This window comes from Cervus elaphus, chromosome 18 (genome assembly GCF_910594005.1).
Source record: "Cervus elaphus chromosome 18, mCerEla1.1, whole genome shotgun sequence".
In the NCBI taxonomy this organism is placed as follows: Eukaryota; Metazoa; Chordata; class Mammalia; order Artiodactyla; family Cervidae; genus Cervus; species Cervus elaphus.
In genome coordinates, this window is record NC_057832.1 from 109,730,955 (window position 1) to 109,750,742 (window position 19,788).

Genomic DNA, 19,788 nt, shown 5'->3' on the forward strand with positions numbered 1-19,788 from the left:
CTAATGCTATATTCTGCTCATCACAGCACTGTTTGTAAACTGGAAACAATCTAAGTGTAAATCAGCAGGGAAATGGTTAAAATACGGTTTGGCCACATGATGTAAAGATGGCAGTTAAAAAAGGAAGGTGAAAAGAAAAAGGTGGCAACATGGTAATATCTCAATGGTATCTTAAGTAAAACACGGTTGGTATACAGCATGATTTAATTTTTTTTAAAGGATATAATACATATGTGTGTATTTCTGGAAATTCTAGAATAGCCAAGCTTTTTTCCCCTAGAAGAGAACATAAGAAATTACATTTGTGGCACCCAAAGACTCCTTCCTGACAGACCATGTTGAGTAGGAAACTGATAAGATTGAATCTGTATTTCTGACTCCTCTGGCTGCTGGGAAGGAAAATACTGGGGTTAGCGGGCAGGTGGATACAACATGACTAAGGTGGTAGCGGTGGAGGAGATGTAGTCAGGTTTAAGAAAACGCTTTAAAACTAGAACCAAAGGACTTGATGAATTAGATTGGCAGTGTGCGAAAATAAGAGAAATCATGACTCCCAGGGTTTGGGGCATAAGCAAAACGAAGGGTGATACTGTTTAATCAGAGAGCATCTATCTGGGGAGAAGATCATTTTAGTAGTGGCCCAGATTGAGAATTTAGGTTTAGACATATTAAGTCCAAGCTATTAGATAACCAAATGGAGACCCAAGCAGGAGATGACTACACAAACCAAAAACTAGGAGAGGGTCAAGGCCGGAGACACACATTTGGGAACCATAAGCATGTAACTAACATTTAAAACCATGAGAGTGGGTGAGACCAGTTTAAGGGAGTGCATGTAGATGGAGGAGAGGAGACCTGATCCTGGGATGGGGTGTAGATGGGTTGAGGGGGGATGTTACTCAACAGGTAGAAGGAGAGGAGGTGCAGCCAGTGAAGTGTGACTATCGGGAACGCAGGAGGTCTAGCAGCCTACAGTGAACGCAGGATTTCACGGGGGTGTGAGTCAAGCTGGTCCGCAGAGGCTAAGCGAGGTCAACCAAGAAAAGCACAGAGAACTGACAAACTGGATTTGGCAAGGATGGAGGTCGTAGGTGGACTTGGCCAACAGAAGCTCTAGGATCAGTACCAAAAGCCCTACTGCAGGGAGTCAGGCTAAACCCAGGCGGGAAGCAGCGGTGGCAGCAGGGACAGACGGCTATTTGGAGGAGCTGTTCCTCAGTAGAGGGTTTCCAGATTAGGAGGCATCAAACCAATTAGCACATTACAGAATCAGGCTAGAGATCAGGCTTCAGAACAGAAAAGAAACTGTCTCCAAAGCACAGATTTTTACCTTTAAGCATTCACAGGTTTTATTATCTAAGGTATTTTAACATTACAGAATATTTACCGTGTGAGCATCTATACGTATAAATGAGAAAACCAAGGCTTCGAGACGTTAAGTGACTTATTCCAAGTTAGACAGACCGTGAGAGGGCCAGGATAGGCCAGGCAGTGTGTTTCTAGAGTCCATACCAAGAAAAAACACGAAAGCAAGAGGGAGGAGAGACTTGGAGCACCACGCACAAGGTGGGGGTGGTAGAGGCGGAATGGCATCAATTAGTACATTGCCAGTGTTAACACACATTTCCATTTAACTCTCGGTTACTGTCTGAATCACAAGCACTCATTCACACCTACAGGGTGATCTTTCGAAGTGAATACTCTTCTTTCTGAGGACAAGGAACAAGCACAAGACACCTGTACACCAGTTACCATGTCTTCAGGTTTAATCAATGAACCATCTTAAGCTATGGACGGTCTCGACTAACTACAAGGTCCGATGGTTTAATGAACAGTTAGGCTGAGAACAGACAGTGGCCGTGGGGCATAAAGTCACTGGTCACCTACCTGTGGTCAGCGCTGGCTTTTGGTCTCCCATTCCACAGTCTTCTGTTCACCGAGGGGGGCGGGGGAGAGGAGGGCAGGGGCGGGGGAGGTAGAGAGGGCAGAGGAGGCAGGTTCCTTCTGTCTTTCCGGAAGCTCGTGCCTGGGTTCCCATCCTTGTCCCCTTCTCCATCGTGTTTGAAAGTTCTCCGGGGTTTGGGCAAGGGATTGATGAAGGGTTTTGTGGGGGGGTCCTCCAAGCCTCTGTACACACTCTCCAGGCTCTGGTCACAGGGCCTCCTGCACAAGCCTTTCCTTTCCTCGGCAGCCCCAAGGGTAGGCTCCCTGGCTTCCAGGTCCAGACGGTGGGCTCTGAATTCTGAGCCGCTCCCACCCCCACGGTGCTCAGGAAGGGTGGGCGCCTCCTCGGCCTTGTCCGGCAGGCAGTGTGGGGAATAACACGTGCCTGGTAACTGGGGATCCAACCCGGCAGACCCATCCTTCAGAGCCTGCTCGAGTTTCTTGACCTGCTTCAGCACAGAGAGGCTATCGTTCTGAAAGCGCTGTTTGCCAAGCCTGGGCTCCCGGCCTCTGCCCAGGCTGGGAGCCAGCTCCCGGGCTGGCTGGCTCAGGTCCGGCCTCTGCTCGGCATCCTGTGCTCTGACCTTCACTTGATTCCGCTCATCCTCTCTACTTTCCACGTCCAGCCTCGCTCCGTTCTGGGCCTTGGTGACCCGAGTCCTCAAACCATCACTGCTTCTCCTCTCTGTCACACAGGACATCAGGTAATCCTCCTGGCCATCTGCCTTCCTGCCAGGGGCAGGAGTGGGCAACTCCCGTTTCCCTTCCCATTCTGATATCTTGTCCTTTATGCTGAGGGACGTGTGCCGGGCCCTGCCTTGGGCGGGAGGGCAGGGGTCCTGAACACTGCCCAGCTGCCTCTTGCCGGCCCTGCTGGATCCTTTAGCACTGAGATCTGAAGCTGAGTCACTGATGATCATATCTGAGCTGAACATGTTCTGCTGAAAACAGTCCACTCTTGGCTCTAGCATCAGGTTATGGAGGCTCTCCAGGGGGCTTCCTCGGAAGGCTGGATCCTGCTCAGTCTCTAGGAAAGGGATGGAGGACCTAAATGGCTGCCTTTGAGCGTTTCCCCCAGTCTTTGGACCGTCCACCTTGACCCTAAACAAGAAAGACAAACACTGAGTGAGGCATTCTTGGTTATTGTTCTTGACACATCATAGCGATTTGCTAAAACTTATATATAAATTGTCAGGCTTCCCTTGTGGCTCAGCTGGTAAAGAATCTGCCTGCAAGGTGGGAGACCTGGGTTCGATCCCTGGGTTGGGAAGATCCCCTAGAGAAGGGAAAGGCTACCCACTCCAGTATTCTGGCTTGAAGAATTCCATGGACTGTATGGTCAGCCCATGGGGACGAAAAGACTCAGATATGATTGAGCAACTTTCACTTTCAGATATAAATGTTAGATACTAGCTGCAAGCCACAAACAGTGAAACCACCATCTAAAAAATCACTTTATGTTTTTCTCCTGGGGAGACAGCGTAACGGAATGAAAGGAGCTATTGGACTGTGGCATTCAATAGACTTGGGTGTGAATCCTAATTCAACCACTGACCATTTGTGTGACCTTGGCTAAGTTGTTTAACTTCTCTACCTCAGTTTCCTCATCTGTGAAATGGGAATAACAATAAACATACCTACCAAGGTGGCTGTAAACACTTAATAAGCTAGCCCAGATTAAGTATCTAGTATGGTGTGAGTGTACAATAAATGGCAGTTATCATTATTGTTAGCTTTTTCCCAATGAAAATAGAAGTTTCATGAGATAGAAGATTATACCAACAGAAGATCCTTTGGAAGGATTATTTAAAAATTACAACAACAACAACAAAATTACAACAAATACCATAAGTCATGAAGTTTTCCCTAATTCTGGGCTTGATAAATTGTCCTGATTTGAGTGGGTAAAGCCACAATGATTGGCTGCATTTGACTGGAATCTCCTCTAGAATGTGAACCCCACTAGACTGGTTTCTCTGGGAGGATAGGGATCGTTTTGTTTTGTCTATCGCTTCATCCCTAGCACCCCAACAACACCTGGCAGAGTAGGTGGTCAATAATACTTGTATGAATAAGCGAGTAAACGAGCAGATTCATATTTCCTGCATGGCCTAGAACTGCACTGTCTGGTATGGTAGTCACTAGCCACATGTGGCTATTTAAACTAAAATCAAATTAAATCAAAGCTTTGGTTCCTCAGTTGCAGCAGCCACATGTCAAGAACTCAGTAGCCATGTGTAGTTAACAGTTACTATACTGGATGGAGTAGAAAACAATTTTCATCACTGCAAAAAGTTCTCACTCAACACAAACGTGTGGGGATATAGGCCTCCAAATGTGATTTTAGAAGATTAGTTAGTGCCATGAAGATGTTAAAAATTATTTAGAAAGAAAAAACAGAAGTTCCAATACTTTGGCCACCTGATGTGAAGAGCCGACTCATTGGAAAAGACCCTAATGCTAGGAAAGATTGAAGGCAGGAGGAGAAGCGGGTGACAGAGGATGAGATGGTTGGATGGCATCACCAACTCAATGAGCATGACTTTGAGAAAGCTCTGGGAGATGGTGAAGGACAGAGAAACCTGGTGTGTTGCGGTCTAAGGCATCGCAAAGAGTCAGACACGATTTAGTGACTGAACAACAATGAGCATGAGAGTATCGGTGTTTTGAAATGCAAAGCATTTCTTCCACCAGCAAAGGTCATGACTGAGCACAGTGACCTTAAATGTGCCAAGATGAGCAAGCGTGCATGGACCGACTTCATGGTGCATGTTTTCTGAATACACAGGCTCTCGGAACTCCAGCTAAGGTTCACATGAGGGATGAGTAACTAGCAATTTCACACATCCTGTTACTATCTAGCTTTCTAGTCCAGAGACTAACGGTTGTTTATATAAAGACTTCTTCCTGGCTTGAGATATTAACATGTAAATTATGTTGTTGTTCTTGGTTGCTTAGCATAAATCAGAAACTTGTGAAATTGCAAATTTTCATATGTTAAATATGGCTATCAAAACAGATTTCCTTATTTAAATAATCAATTACCATTCATAACAGAGCACTTACAAAAAAGAAACACTTTTTTAATAGTTCTGTCACCACTGAGGACATTAGCATGAATTCAAATTTTAGTCAGAATCAGAGTTAGAATCAGTTAGTTATTCTCCTGAGAATTCAAAAGCCAGAAATTTAAATCCTTGTTCTTACTGTCTAGAGGCAAGATGAAGAGATAGGACACATTAAAAACACAATTCAAGTTAATTCACACTTCGTGAGAACTGATGATATAATATATAATCATTAACATCATATGTACTATTAAATAATATTGACAGTAGATGAATATATGACTTTGGAGTTAAAGGGACCTGGGTTTGGACCTTGGTTTCATTTTTTTTCACCTTACAATGAGAATATGGCACCATTTTATTGGTGCAGAGGCCAAATTTATTTTGCTCGCTATGCTCAATACATAGCAGGTAGTCAATAAGTTAAATGAGTGAAAGGATGTGTTAATATATGTAAAGTATTCACAGTACAGCATACATTATAAGTCTTGTTAGCAATAAATGGTAGCTAGTGTTATTGTAATAGTTATTGTCTAAGATCCCAAACATCTGGAGTGACTTTACAATCACTGAGGGTCCATCTAAAAACTGAAGAGGAAAAAAGGCTAGTCTGTTAGAAAACTACCCTGGAATTACAAAGCTCAAGCAGCAGCGGGAAGGATGATGAAACCAGGGGCAGAGTGCCTTCTGCACATGTTTGCTGGACCCAAGAATTTCTCTAGTTCCTGCTTCCAGGATTCTGTGGCCTTTGAAGGGGCTCTGGACTGGGATGCACAGCTGTGAACAGCTCACCGACTGCCAACTCCACTGCAGAATGTGAGACAGGGATCTGGAGGAAAGGGCTCCATCTGGGGAGAAAACAACCCTGCTAATATAAGATGGGCAAAAAGGCTGTGTGGACAGGTGCAACCACAAAGCTTTAGGGCTCAACAATAATTAAAACACCTGAACAAAACGGATAACCAACAAGGACTTACTGCGCAGCGCAGGGAACTCTGCTCAATGTTATGTGGCAGCCTGGATAGGAGAGGGGTTTGGAGGAGGATGGATACATGTGTAGGTATGGCTGAGTCCCTTTGCTCTTCACCAGAAATGATCACATTGTTCACTGGCTGTACCCCAATACAAAATAAAAAGCTAAAAATCAGTAAACAAAATGCAGTTTTTTAAAAAGAAAAATAAACCTTGGACTGGAAGGCACACATGGGGATAAGGCCCGAAATGGACCCTGGGCATCAGCCAGACCTCCCCTTGACCACTGCGGTCCTGTGCCATTGACTGGGCACAGTCAGGAGATGGTTTACAGGGGAGGGCGCTCATCACAACAACTTAGACCAGAAAGCTTCCTTAGCTCAGGGAGGTGGGGTTCGTGAGGAGGGAAAGGCAGTGGAAAAAGGAAAGAGACTGAGAATCTGGGCCAACTTCTGCAGTCACGGGGGAGAAAAGTTCTTACTTGTCAGCCAATTCGTAGCCCAGGTTTCAGTCTGGCTGTGGCTGCCCTTGGCCGGCCTGCAGAGTCATCATGTCAACACCAAGAGGAGCTCCGAGTTGCCTGGGGGCCAGGGGGGCACACTCAGTGAGCATGGCAGCAAATCCAGGGCCCACACCCCAAACTATCCCTGGCGGATTGCACCCCAGAGTAGCGGGTGACAGGGTTGCACCATACAGAATTCCTGATGCAGAGAGGGGTGGGGTCAGAGGCACAGAATCTGTGGTCCACCCAGATTCAGCCCCCATGCCAACGCTTCTCATATGTGCAGGCGTGTGTGTGTGTGTGTGTGTGTCTTTTAGACAGAAGTAACCAAAAATTTTTAAAAACCATGTAATCTTAGAAAGCAGAACAAATACCAGCACAAGTTGACACTCTTTCAAGGCTCTGTAAGAACTAGTGATGTGCTAATAGACCCCAAAGAAGAGAAGAGTTGTTACTTAATTTGAAAAAAGAAATAAACCACCTGCTCAAGTGGCAATGCCTACACAGAGCTATTCTATTCTGCTGCTGCCCTGACGCTGGGTGTAAACCCACTGTCTTTGGCTTTAGAGCCCTGCATGGAGAGACTATTTCAGAGGCTCAGAATCCAGGAGCAGCAAATGCTTAGCTACCAGGTGATCTGTTTGGTCTATGAAAACTAGGAGACAGTCCTAGCAGACCCAGGCTTCCCACGGAACATCTCAAACCTATAAGATGCTAAGGACCACGCGGGTACCAAAGGAGCAGTCTCAGTGGAGAAGCAGCAGTTTTATAAAACTCCAGGGCCCGACATCCAAATGAACTGAAGTAACTGATTAAATGTACTACTTCAATAGCAAGTTCCTGCAGAACTCTGTGTCTCTCATCACAAGGACAAACGAGCATGGCTTAGGTGGATGTGGCTAGGAAGCTGAGACCCGTCGGCAAATGCCAACAGGACCCGCCCTGCAATTCTTCTGTAAAGCATGAACAGGAGGGACTGGGGTCCCACTTGATGGAGAGAAGGTGACTCCTTGACTAGAGGTTTGGAGAATACTCAGACTCTGGAGATTCACATGTCTTCTCCACTGAAAGTGAAAGTTGCTCAGTCATGTCCAACTCTTTGCGACCTCGTGGACTATACAGTCCATGGTATTCTCCAGGCCAGAATACTGGAATGGGTAGCCTTTCCCTTCTCCAGGGGATCTTCCCAACCCAGGGATCGAACCCAGGTCTCCTGCATTGCAGGCTGATTCTTTACCAGCTGAGCCACAAGGGAAGCCCAAGAATACTGGAGTGGGTGGCCTATCCCTTCTCCAGGGGATCTTCCTGACCCAGGGTCTCCTGCATTGCAGGCAGATTCTTTACCAGCTATCAGGGAAGCCCTAACTGAACCTCCCAGAAATCCTGCTCCCAGCTCCTTCTCACATTTCCAAGATTCCTATCCCCTCTCCCAGGATGGTTTACCTGCCAGGTGACAGTGTGGCTCCCCAAAGCCCAGCCTAGGCATCCCCTTCCCCCAAGAAACCAAAGGGCCAGGCTTTAAGACATGCATATCACTCTTAGGAATGAGGAGAGGAAGTCTAGTGGGAGAAAGAGAAAAAGAAGAATGAACATGAGCAACAAATTAAAAAGAGGAAAGTTAGGAAATGGTGAGCTGAGAAAACATCAAGAGAAACCATGTGTTTGGAGAGGAGGACGGAGCTTGGGCCTGGGTGCGCAGGGAACCCAGCTGCCCCCTTCCCCAGAGAGTGGCACCATGCATTTTGGGATATGTCAGTGCTGAAAGCAAGCCTGGTTCTTGAAAGAAGCCGGGCCCCAGGGCTCCCCTCACATTAGAAAGGAGAGTCCTGAGAGGCCTTTGGGGGACAGGAAGGAACTCAGTGCCCCTCTCATGATGCTCTGCAAAGCTTCTGGAGCCTCTCCACTCTGCTGGGCTGACAGACACTGCTCTTCTGTCCTGATTCTGGCAGAGGCCCCATCAGACTCAGGATAACAGCCACTCCCCACTGCCCTCCACGTGTCGGCACTCCGCCTCCACACAGACCAACCCCAGGAACAGAGCCTTGTTCCACATGAGCAGCAACTCTTGCCGCCGACCCTCTTCTTTCAGGCTGGCACCCTCTCAGTGGCGCTAGGAATAGGTGCCAGGCCCTGTGCCGGATGCCGTGGGGATTCACAGATGAGTAAGGCATGGCATCTGCCCCCGGGGAGAGAGCACCAGGACTGTGCTCGGGTCACCATCAGCCCTACAACCCCCCTTCTCCCCAAAGGAAACGGTTTCTCTGAAGTTCCCAGGAAGCCACAGCTTTTTCAAAAAGCACAAAGCCCACTGTGTCTAATGCACAGAGAACCATGGGTGAACTTTGAGGTTAAAGATCCAGAGACACACTTAAAAAACACGGGACTTAAGTGAACTTGATTCCCATCAGGCAATAATAACTTCCAGTCCGAAAACCACAGTCTCTAGAGACACAGCTGATGCCCTCGTCTGCGAAGCAAGTTCAAGTGGGCTTAAGGGGCTGGAACTGAGCGGGGCACAGACCCCTGAGCACACTCAGCAACCAGCTCACCAACATTTCTGAAATCATAGGAGAATGGAAAACGCTGCTCGAACAAAACTTTGACACTTGCCTTTTGTTTCTGATGTTTCAAGGTCATCAATTAGGTGACACGCCTAGCCTAACTTGCTAGATGGGAGTACTCTGCGAATTAAGTTACCAAGACAAACTTCTCTATCACTTTATACATCTGGGATTGCAAAATGGAGCTGTTTTCCAAAGTGTGGTCCACTGAGGATCTGATCCAGTCAAACTGAGAACCTTGTCAGACATGTAGATTCCTGGGCACCAACCCAATGTACCAAAACCAACTGTCTGGGGCCGGACTGGAACCTGTATTTAAATATGGTAAATCAAGGAATTCCCTGGTGGCCCAGTGGTTAGGACTTGGAGCTTTCACTGCTGAGGCCTGAGTTTGATCCCTGGTTGGAGGAACTATTAGTAAGATCCCACAAGCCTCCCAGCACAGCCAAAACAAACAACAAAACCATAAATATGGTAAATCAAAGGCCTTGGGTGATTTTTACACAATACAAAGTTTCTTTTATTTCTTGCTAGGTAATTTGGCCTTGTGATCTAAACAGGCTAGTTTGAAGTAGGTATTATGAATGCATGACTAGTAATACATTTTCTCATTCAACTACCACAAAAACAGAACTTTCCATTCACTAGATGAGCTTAATTAGTACCAATAATCTTAGAATAAAATGCCACACAAAATTTTAAAGCTAGGTGATGGGCACGTGAAGGTTCATGTGTTTTGTATCTACAAACATTTCCAGAAATTTTTTAATTGTTTTACAAATTGAAGAAGATATTTTTTAAAATGCCAACAATTAGCTATAGCTAATTATATTTATCAACCTAGTCCATAATTGAATCCTGTTTTTCTCCTTGCTAAAGTGAATACTGTAAAATCTGTTCTTGACTCCTGTTTCTCTTTGGGCTCAATGCCAAGTTGATTGGAGGGCTCAGGTGAAGTTAAGAGATGGTGGGAGAGTCTTCTAAACTTTTAATCTGTTAGGAACTCCCTTCAAATGTCTCAGCCTGTTAATCCTAATTACTTTTCTGAATTACCTTTACTTTTTCAAGAGAAAAAGAGAGATTAAGAGAAAATTAAGAGAGATTAAGAGAGAAAAAGTGAGATGTTTCTAAACAACTTCAAAAGCCCACAGAAAATTTTAACTGCTCCAGACTGACGTTAGGAGACCAAAATGCTATATTATTTTGTGACCCCTTCATGTTTACCCACTAAGGCTTAAAATTCCAGCCTGATCTCTGAAAACACTTTCTTGAAGGGAGTTTGGAGTACTAACTGTAAGATCATTCCCTGGTGGCTCAGATGGTAAAGCGTCTGCCCGCAATGTGGGAGACCCTGGTTCAATCCCTGGGTTGGGAAGATCCCCTGGAGAAGGAAATGCCAACCCACTCCAGTACTCTTGCCTGGAAAATCCCGTGGACAGAGGATCCTGGAAGGTTACAGTCCATGGGGTCGCAAAGAGTAGGCATGACCGAGCGACTGAACTGTGAGATCATTAATTTAAAAACAAGTATTTCCCCCCAAAAGGATCAAGATTTTCAAAGAGATGTAAAGTGTATTTCCACAAACAGGAAGGAGGCAGTTGACTTATCAGATCTTTCCCTGAGAGCAGTTCTTACAGCAGAATCCGAGGGTGCCTGAGTAGGGAGGGGAGCAGTCCTGGGTGAAAAGAAGCGAGGAGCCCCCAGCTGGCAGATGCTAACTCCTCTAGAGCCAGGCCCGCACCTGCCGCTCTGCCTCCTGCACGGCCGCTGAAGGAGCAGCAAAGGCAGGTAGGAAATCCACCTGCTGGAGCCAGCACCGTCTGCAGCACCAGGAGCCCAGGAAGACCGCTGCTCGGGGTCTGAGGCCTGGCCTCTTACAATGAAGCACTGCTCGTATTTTGTTCTGGGCATTAATTAATTATCCACTTGTGATATTTAAAAAATTAAATAGGATGCTACTGATTGTTGATATCACCCAACAGGAATAACCTTTTTAGCTCTGGTGGGGTTTTGATGTTGGGAACAGGGAGATGATAGTAACATATGGTGGATAGAAATTTTGCTATCCAAGTCACTTAAGAAAAGAATAGTACTGGTTCAGAGACTGCTATAAAAAAATCTGGGCATGTTTAAGCCACAGGGAGATGGGGTGGGGGTGAAGGAAGGAAAAACTGATTCTCCCTAAATCTTTCTTTTTAAAAAATATTTAATTTATTTGGCTGCACTGGGTCTTAGTTGTGCGGGATCTTTGGTCTTTAGTTGTAGCATGAGAGATCTAGTTCCCTGACCAGGGATCAAATCCAGACCCCTTGAAGTGGGAGCTCAGACTCTTAGCCCCTGGATCACCAGGGAAGTCCCCTCCCCAAATCTTATAAAAACAGTGATTTAAATAAAAATTGAAATCTGGAAATGTCGATCAACTGATGAATGGATAAACAAACAGAATGTGGTCTAGCCACACAGTCCAATGTTAAAAGGAATAAAGGGTCACTACATGCTACATGCTACAGCATGGCTGAACCTTGAAAACACACCAAGTGAAAAAAGCCAGATACAAGAGGAATATTGCATGACTCTATTTATATGAAATGACCAGAATAGGTAAATCCATGGAGGCAAGGGGGAATTGGGATGATTGCTAACGGGTAAAGGTTTCTTCTGGGGCTGATGGAAGTGATCTGGAAAGAGATAGTAATGACAGATGCAGAACACTGTGAATACATCACAAACGACTAAACTGCGCGCTTTTACCTTTTTTAATCGTTTGGCCACGCCAGGCACCATGTAAGACCTTAGTTCCCTAATCAGGGATCAAACCTCCCCCCACACTAGTGGAAGTGTGGAGTCCTAATCACTGCACCACCAGGGAAGTCCCTAAAACGTGTACTTTTAAATGGTGAACTTTATGTGAATTCTATCTCAACTGAAAATACAGTATAGGGATATTCAAGGGAAAAAAATAAATTTGGGCAGTGGAGGAGGTGAAGTGAGGAATAAAATATATATAACTGTAATTTTCCCGTGCCTTTAGTGTTCTAAGGCTAGTATGTGGGTTCCGAAATATAGGTAAACATCTATATATAAAACTTGATTCATAAAATAGACTTGAGATACTGAGTGAAAAATACAGTTTATATCATAAATGATATCATACTAATAAAACTAAATTTTCAGTGGTTTTTATTTCTGTTGCAAATAAAACAAGCTTTCCAGCTTTAATGATTCTAATAACTTAGTTTTATCAGCTTATAAACAGCAGGCAACAGAACTGAGAAGAAACTGTAACAATTACAGCAGAACAAAAACAGTTATTTTCTCAGCTGAGCGTTTGTTATTTTTTAACCAAGAAGTCTGTGGGATCTCAGTTCCCTGACCAGAGATTGAACCCAGGCCACAGCAGAAAGCCCAGAATCCTAACCACTAGGCCACCGGGGAACTCCCTGAGCATTTTTCTCATTAGCCAGCATACCCAGAAGGTGTCTGCTTTCAGAAAGTATGTTGAGAAGGGAAAACACACACACGCAATCACATAATACAACTCTTGCTGTGTCTAACTGCTTAGCGAAGCTCATTCCTGAGCCTCTTAATGCTTCATGTTCATTATCGTCAAACAAAAATAATTTTTAAAATTAAAACAGGCTGCTCTGGTTCTTTACATAACAGCTTTTTTGGGGGGAGTATTTTCACACACACACACACAAAGGCTTTTTTTTTCCCCCCCTACATTTGGAAGAAGATGGGAGATTCTGAAGTAGATGAGGAATAACTGAAACCTAAGCCTACATGCTGCCTCAAAACCACACCCAGGGGCCATTATTTCGCAAAATCACAGTCTGCACTCTTGGACCAAATGCTTGAACCGTGCTTCACACCATGACCAGACACCAGGTCCTCAGCACACACACTAGGTAAAGCCAAGGTAACGGCTTTTCTAGGAACGACCAAAGTCTTCCTATTTCTAGGAGTTCTGCTTTGAGCCCCGAAGATTCCCCCAAATCAGAGTATTCAGGAAAGTTTGTTGAATGAGCGAACACATATACTATCTTCTTATACTTAACAGATGATTGGATAAACAAAATGTGGTTGAGCCACACAATGGAGTATTGCTCAGGTGCTTCAGTCCTGTCTGACTCTTGGCGACCCTATGGACCGAAGCCCACCAGGCTCCATGGGATTTTCCAGGCAAGAATACTGGAGTGGGTTGCCATTTCCTCCTCCAATGGAGTATTATTCAGCCATTAAAAAAAATGAAGGACTATTACATGCTACCGGAGAAGGCAATGGCAACCCACTCCAGTGTTCTTGCCTTGAGAATTCCAGGGACAGGGGAACCTGGTGGGCTGCCGTCTGTGGGGTCGCACAGAGTCGGACACGACTGAAGTGACTTAGCAGCAGCAGCAGCAGCATTACATGCTACAACATGGATGAACCTTAAAAACATACTAAGTGAAAAAATAAAACATACTAAGTGGAAAAAACCAGACACAAAAGAAATATTGTATGATTGCATCTACATGAAGTGTGCAGAACAGATAACTCCATCAAGATGGAAAGCAGATTAGTGTTACCAGGGGCTGTGTGAGGGGGGAGTGTGTGAGAGGGGAATGACTGCTAATAGGTATGGATTTTCAGGGAGAGGAGAGTGATGAAAATATTCTAAAATTAGATAGTGGTGATGGTTGCAATAAATAGCTAATATGCTAAAAACACAACTGTATTTTACAGGGGTGAATTTTATGGTATGTGAACTATATCTCAATGAGGTTGCTGTTATTATTTTTTTAATCAGTAGGGACAGCTGCTAAAAGTGAGGAGTCCTGGCCCCACCCAGACTGAGTGAATCAGACTGCTAGAACAGGGCCTAGGAATCTGCATTTATAAGTTTCCCAGGGAATTCACAGGCTTAGAGTTGAACCCTGGAGTTTCTTTTCCAGTCACCGGCACTGTCAGTCAGCAACAGATCTACTCTCCTTTCCCTCTCCTTTGTAAGGCAGCCTTTTACTCCACTGTGTCTGTTTGCTCTTGTTCCTCAGAGCATCTCTGAAATCTGATGGAGGCGTTATCAGCATACAGCAAGTTGCTCCTGTCCCTCGAGCCCAGGTATAAATGCTCCAAGATGCTCTTTCATAGATCCTTCCTATACAGGCAGGCGTCAACAACAAGGCTTGTTTTCACTCTCAGGGATGGCCTCAAGACCAAAAGCAAGATCTGAGTAATTTAAGACTTTCTATGGGTATGAATACCCAGTTACTGACAATAAGGTTTACTTTGAACAACTTGATCAGTATTTTCTTGACCTACACCTGTCCGTTTTGTGACAAATGAAACCAATGGGCATTTGTGGGCTTCAGCCTGTAGACTGGACCACACTTTGTGATGCTCTTGAGGCCAGAGAGAGCAAAAGATGTTTACTGTTCTCACTTTTAGTAAACCCGGGAAGGAGTTCTTCACATCTGCAGAACATTCTTACATAGAGAGATGTAGTTGGCCACCTTAGCAGGATGGAAACACATTTTTCACTTGACAATATTTGCAAATCATGCGTTTCCCCTCACTCACTTACAATGGGGAAATACTTCCATATGTTGCTTTGGCTTCATCATTTTGTGGGGGGATAAAAAGCGAAAAGTACAATTAGGTGGCCATTTTGCCTATGAACACTAAACTACTGTGCGTATAAGGTTTTAGTGGTGTCAGGCCTCCTGAATTAAGGCTTCATTACTACTCATGTCACCTGTCTAGAAAAAGTTACTGTGAGTTTGCCATAAACCATAACAGTAGGAGTTATGAGAGTTATAAAATATGCTAACACTGCCAAAATATGGTTTAAAAATCTGGATTCAGGTATGTAGTTTTTTGTTAAACAAAAAAGTACACTTCTTTTTGCTTTTTAGGTATTACAGGTCACCAAACTGGGAAGAGTCAGGTTCTAACTTCTTTCAGCTCCCAAACAATTAAACTTGTTTTTCCTTCTGTGTTTGGCTAGGCCAGAAGCCACTTCTTATTTCTAACCTCTACAGAAGTCAGGGTCAACGCTCCTACCATTTTTCTGATGAGGAAATCAAGCCGAGGGAAGCTGTCATTTGTTTAAGTTCATACAACAGCTCTTAAGTGACAGAACCAGGAATGAGTCTATGTTTTGAGCCAAAGTCTGGTGCTCCTTAGACAGTATCTCCGTGGCCTCATATTACATTATCTAAACCAGATGTGAGTTAGACTCTAGCTCATTATTCTGGGTGCTGTTAAGCTCTTTGAGATCAGCAATTGGTTTATCCTTTTACATCAAGCTGAATTTAATAAATACTTAGTGAGTGATCTGGGAGAGAGACTGAGGGTTTTTTTGTGGGCCTCTCTTTTCATGGTTCTGTGAGTCTACATTTCTGTACTTTGGGAGTCTACCTAAAGAATAATCCTGTATATGGAAAAATGTACACAGAAATGTTCATGGCTATCTTATTTAAAATACTGAAAACTACAACTCAAGTGTCAAGCAATGTAATGATAAACTATAATACATTCAATGAAATATTATGAAGCAAATTAAATTATGTTTAAGACTACTACCATTCTATAGAGATAGGAAGTAGATTAGTGGTTGCCTAGGCCCCAAGTGGGTGGGTGAGAAAAAAGGGGAGTGACTGCTAACGAGTATGGAGTTTCTTTCTGGACTGATGAAAATATTCTAAAATTGACTGTGATAATGGTTGCATAACTCTGTGAATACACTAAAAACCATTAAAGTGTACACTTTAAATGTGTAAATTGAACTATATGTGAATTATATCTCAATAAAGCTGTTATTTTTAAAAAGTAAATTAAGAAGCTAAAGAAAAAAAGACTATTACTATTGGAAAAAAAGTTCACGTTGTGATGTTAGACAAAAGGAAAAAGACCCAAAAGCTTGCATACAATATGAATAAAACATGTTTTTAAAGGGGGTGGGGGGGGAGAAAAAATCAATTCCTAGACAAAATCTCACACGTAAGAATATGACTAGAAGGAAATAAAACAAAGGATTAACAGGAGCTGTCATCAGTGAAGAAACTTTGAATAATTTTTTTTCTGTTCACTTATCTATATTTTCAACAAAAAATATATTTCCAATGTTTTGGTAATAAACATGCATTATCATGGGGGTTCCCAGAGGGCTCAAGAAGTAAAGAATCCGCCTGCAATGCAAGAAACTCAGGAGATGCAGGTTTGATCCCTGGGTCAGGAAGATCCCCTTGAGGAGGAAATGGCAATCCACTCCAGCATTCTTAGCTGGAAAATTCCACAGATAGAGGAGCCTGGCAGACTACAGTCCATGGGGTCACAAAGAGTTGGACAAGACAGAGCAACTGAGCTCACACATGCATTATTGTCACTAGTGGCTTCCCTGGTGGCTCAGCGGTTAAGAAACTGCCTGCCAATGCAGGAGACATGGGTTCAATCCCTGGGCTGGGAAAATGCCCTGGAAAAGGAAATGGCAACCCACTCCAGTATTCTTTCCTGGGAAATCCCACGGACAGAGGAGCCTGGTGGGCTACAGTCAATGGGGTCGCAAAAATTGGGACTCGAATTAGTGACTAAACAACATTATCACTATTGTAAATAACAGGGGAAAAATGTAAACTCTACTGTTATCTGTGGGTGTCTGGTCTGCCCTGGTGCTCCCAACAGGCCACACAGTTGCTTTTCAGCCACAACCACAACTGCAGGGCATGGGTCTCAGCTGAGCCCATCACTTCATTACTTATTTGGCTTTGCCATAGTATCTCCTGAACAGAAGGATAAGTGGTACTTTATTCTCATTACCTCCTTTCCCTTAGTGACCACCAAGACTTGGATCCTGGTCTCCAGTAACCACTTCCTAGTACAGAACCCACTCTTTCAGTGGGTTCAAAGAGATTATATGGGGACCTATGGCTATTAGGGAAATGACTCATGTAATTCATTCTTCCAATTATTAGTGTTTACTTCCCACAGGAACTAAGTGATACTAGGGGAAATGTGAAATAAACCATTTTTCTTGCCCCCTGAGAGCTTTCATCCTCATCCTGTGAATGTCATGTCATTCACATGACAATACTGTATTATATACTTGGAAGTTAATAAGAGAGGAGTAGATCTTAAATGTTTTCACAACACAAACAAAAAAAGTTACCTGTGTGAGATCATGGATGTGTTAACTAACCGAATATGGCAATCATTTCACAACATACACATATATCGAATCATCGAGTACATACTTAAAACTTACACAGTGTGTGCGTTAGTCGCTCAGTTGTGTCCAACTCTTTGAGACTTCATGGACTGCAGCCCACTAGGCTCCTCTATCCATGGAATACTCCAGGCATGAATACTGGAGCGGGTTGCCATTTCCTTCTCCAGGGGATCTTCCTGACCCAGGGATCGAACCCAGGTCTCCTGAATTGTAGGCGGATGCTTTACCGTCTGAGCTACTAGGGAAGCCCCTAGTACACAATGTTAAATGTCAAATAAATCTCAAAAAAAGCTGACACAAAAAAGATGTAAACAAATGTCTCTAATACAAAACATGATATGATAAACAAAACAGGTGACAGCAGGTTGTTTTTGTGTATCTGGGCTTAGAGGGTGGGCTGAATTTGCTTTGGGGTGTATGGGTGAAAAACACAGATGTCTGCATAATCTTCAAATGGCTAAATGTTTAAGGAAGGACAAGCCACTAAATGAAAAGCAGCACTGATTCTTTAAGGAATGACACCTAACTCATTTGCTAGATTTCCACAATCGAGATGGGAACTAAGACAGAATCTGAACACAACCTGTACAGGTTTCTGAAAGTTTTTACCAAATGTTACCAGAAGCAGAATGACATTAATTTTTTTTTACTTTCAAAAGCATTTCAAGTTTATAGAACAGCTGCAAGAACAGTACAGAAAACTCATGTACTCTTTTATCTAAATTTACCAAGTTTTAATATTCTCCTTCAATTAAAGAGTGTTCTGAATTGCTCTTTTGGAGCTTCAGGGAATATGAGTGCTATCCAGCCACTAGAAGCCTTCAGTGCTTATGAATCTAAAAGAAAACAGAATCTTACAAAACCAGTTTACTGAAGTAAGTCAGCACACCCAGGTCCAAAAGACAACTCAACCCCAAATGACTCCTGACCCTCCAACAGGACCTCTCAGGAGGACACTGAACTCTTTAAAACCAGATTACCAAATATGCAAGAAGAGTTAGGAAAACACAGGAAAATAAAAAAACTGAGGGGCAGAGGTGACTGGCCCTACCAGATATTCACACATACTATAAAGCCTCTACAATTAAAACAGGATGGTACTGCCATAAGAATGGATAAATGGATTGATAGAACAGATAGTCTAGACACAGACCTAAGTACTCATATGTGTGTGTGTGTTAGTCACTCAGTCGTGTCCGACACTTCGCAACTCCACGAACTGTAGCCCTCCAGGCTTCTCTGTCCATGGAATTCTCCAGGCAAGAATACTGGAGTGGACTGCCATTCTCTTTTCCAGAGGATCTTCCCAACCCAGGGATGGAACCCTGGTCTCCTGCATTGCAGGCAGATTCTTTACCATTTGAGCTACAGGGAAGTCCTCCAAGTACTCATAGGACTTTACATATGATCACGGGGCTATCTTAAATCACTAGGGCAAAGATGGACTTTCTCATAAATGGGGGATTTACTGACCGGCCTAAAGGTTTTCAAGTTAAGATCACACTGCAGATCTGATGTGCCTGCGGTCCTGATAAACTGCGGATGACATGGGTCTTTCTCAGAGCCAGAAATCCAGCTGCAGGCAAGAGCTAGTTCCACAGAGGGGCTGCAGCCCTGAGGGGTTGACAGCAGCCCCTGAAGGATCTGACCACTGCCCCTCAAGAGCTCCAAATGCCCTCTGAACCTGCTATGATTTGAATGCAGTTTCAAAATTCTGACTCCCCCCCGCAAGAGTTTATCATTCATTCATACAGCACCTGATTTTCACATCATATGCGCATTATAACATACATAAGCCCCTGCCCTCCTCCCGATTTTCAGGTGTAATTCTTGTTAGGCTTATTTTGAAGAGAAGATTAAGCTTCAGAGACTGGCCCAAGATCACAGTGTTTAGGTAGCGGAATAGAGAATCTTATGATTTGTATCTTTCTACTCCAAATTTTATATTTCTCCTCCAAACCTTGTTATCTGCTCTCTTAGTACCTTCAACCAGAACCACCCCATCAACATCTCTCACAGTCTGATGCAAGAATCTGCTACTCAGTGGTGCCAGTACCCCTGGGGACAGTAACCTGAAGGCCTGACCCCTCTTCTTTCAAGGGCGGCAAGCAGGAAATAGCTTTCATTCATAATCTTTGGGAAGGTCAGGGTCAGGAAATGAACACTGTTTTGTCCTGTGATCTGTCAGGCACTGCATTAAGTACTTAACCAACATAATCATAGAAATAACACATCTCCCAAGAGAAATGAGGGCTTCCCAGGTGGCACTAGTGGTAAAGAATTCTCCTGCCAACGCTGGAGACACAGGTTTGATCCCTGGACTGGGAAGATCCCCTGGAGAAGGAAACAGCAACTCACTCCATTATTCCTGCCTGGAGAATTCCATGGACAGAGGAGCACAGTGGGCTACAGCCAATGAGGTCGCAAAGAGTTGGACTATGACTGTGTGCATGCACACACATACAAATGCACACACACATAAATGAAAAAACACATCCACATATGTACTTGTATATTAATATTCACAACACATTA

At 44.0% G+C, this 19,788-nt stretch overlaps 1 protein-coding gene across 2 annotated transcripts in view; it reads right to left on the reverse strand.

Moving 5' to 3' along the window:
* The window catches only part of DENND2A (DENN domain containing 2A), a 98,255-nt gene that overhangs the window by 61,990 nt on the left and 16,477 nt on the right, over positions 1 to 19,788 (reverse strand). Inside the window, exons 2-3 of one of the 2 annotated variants that reach the window (XM_043872531.1) lie at positions 6,466 to 6,564; positions 1,888 to 3,045 (exon numbers count right to left, since the gene is read on the reverse strand). In XM_043872531.1, coding sequence (XP_043728466.1) covers positions 1,888 to 2,915 — 1,028 coding nt within the window. In that variant the 5' untranslated portion in view covers positions 2,916 to 3,045; positions 6,466 to 6,564. The remainder of the gene's footprint in view (positions 1 to 1,887; positions 3,046 to 6,465; positions 6,565 to 19,788) is intronic. The other variant, XM_043872530.1, reaches the window with a different exon arrangement.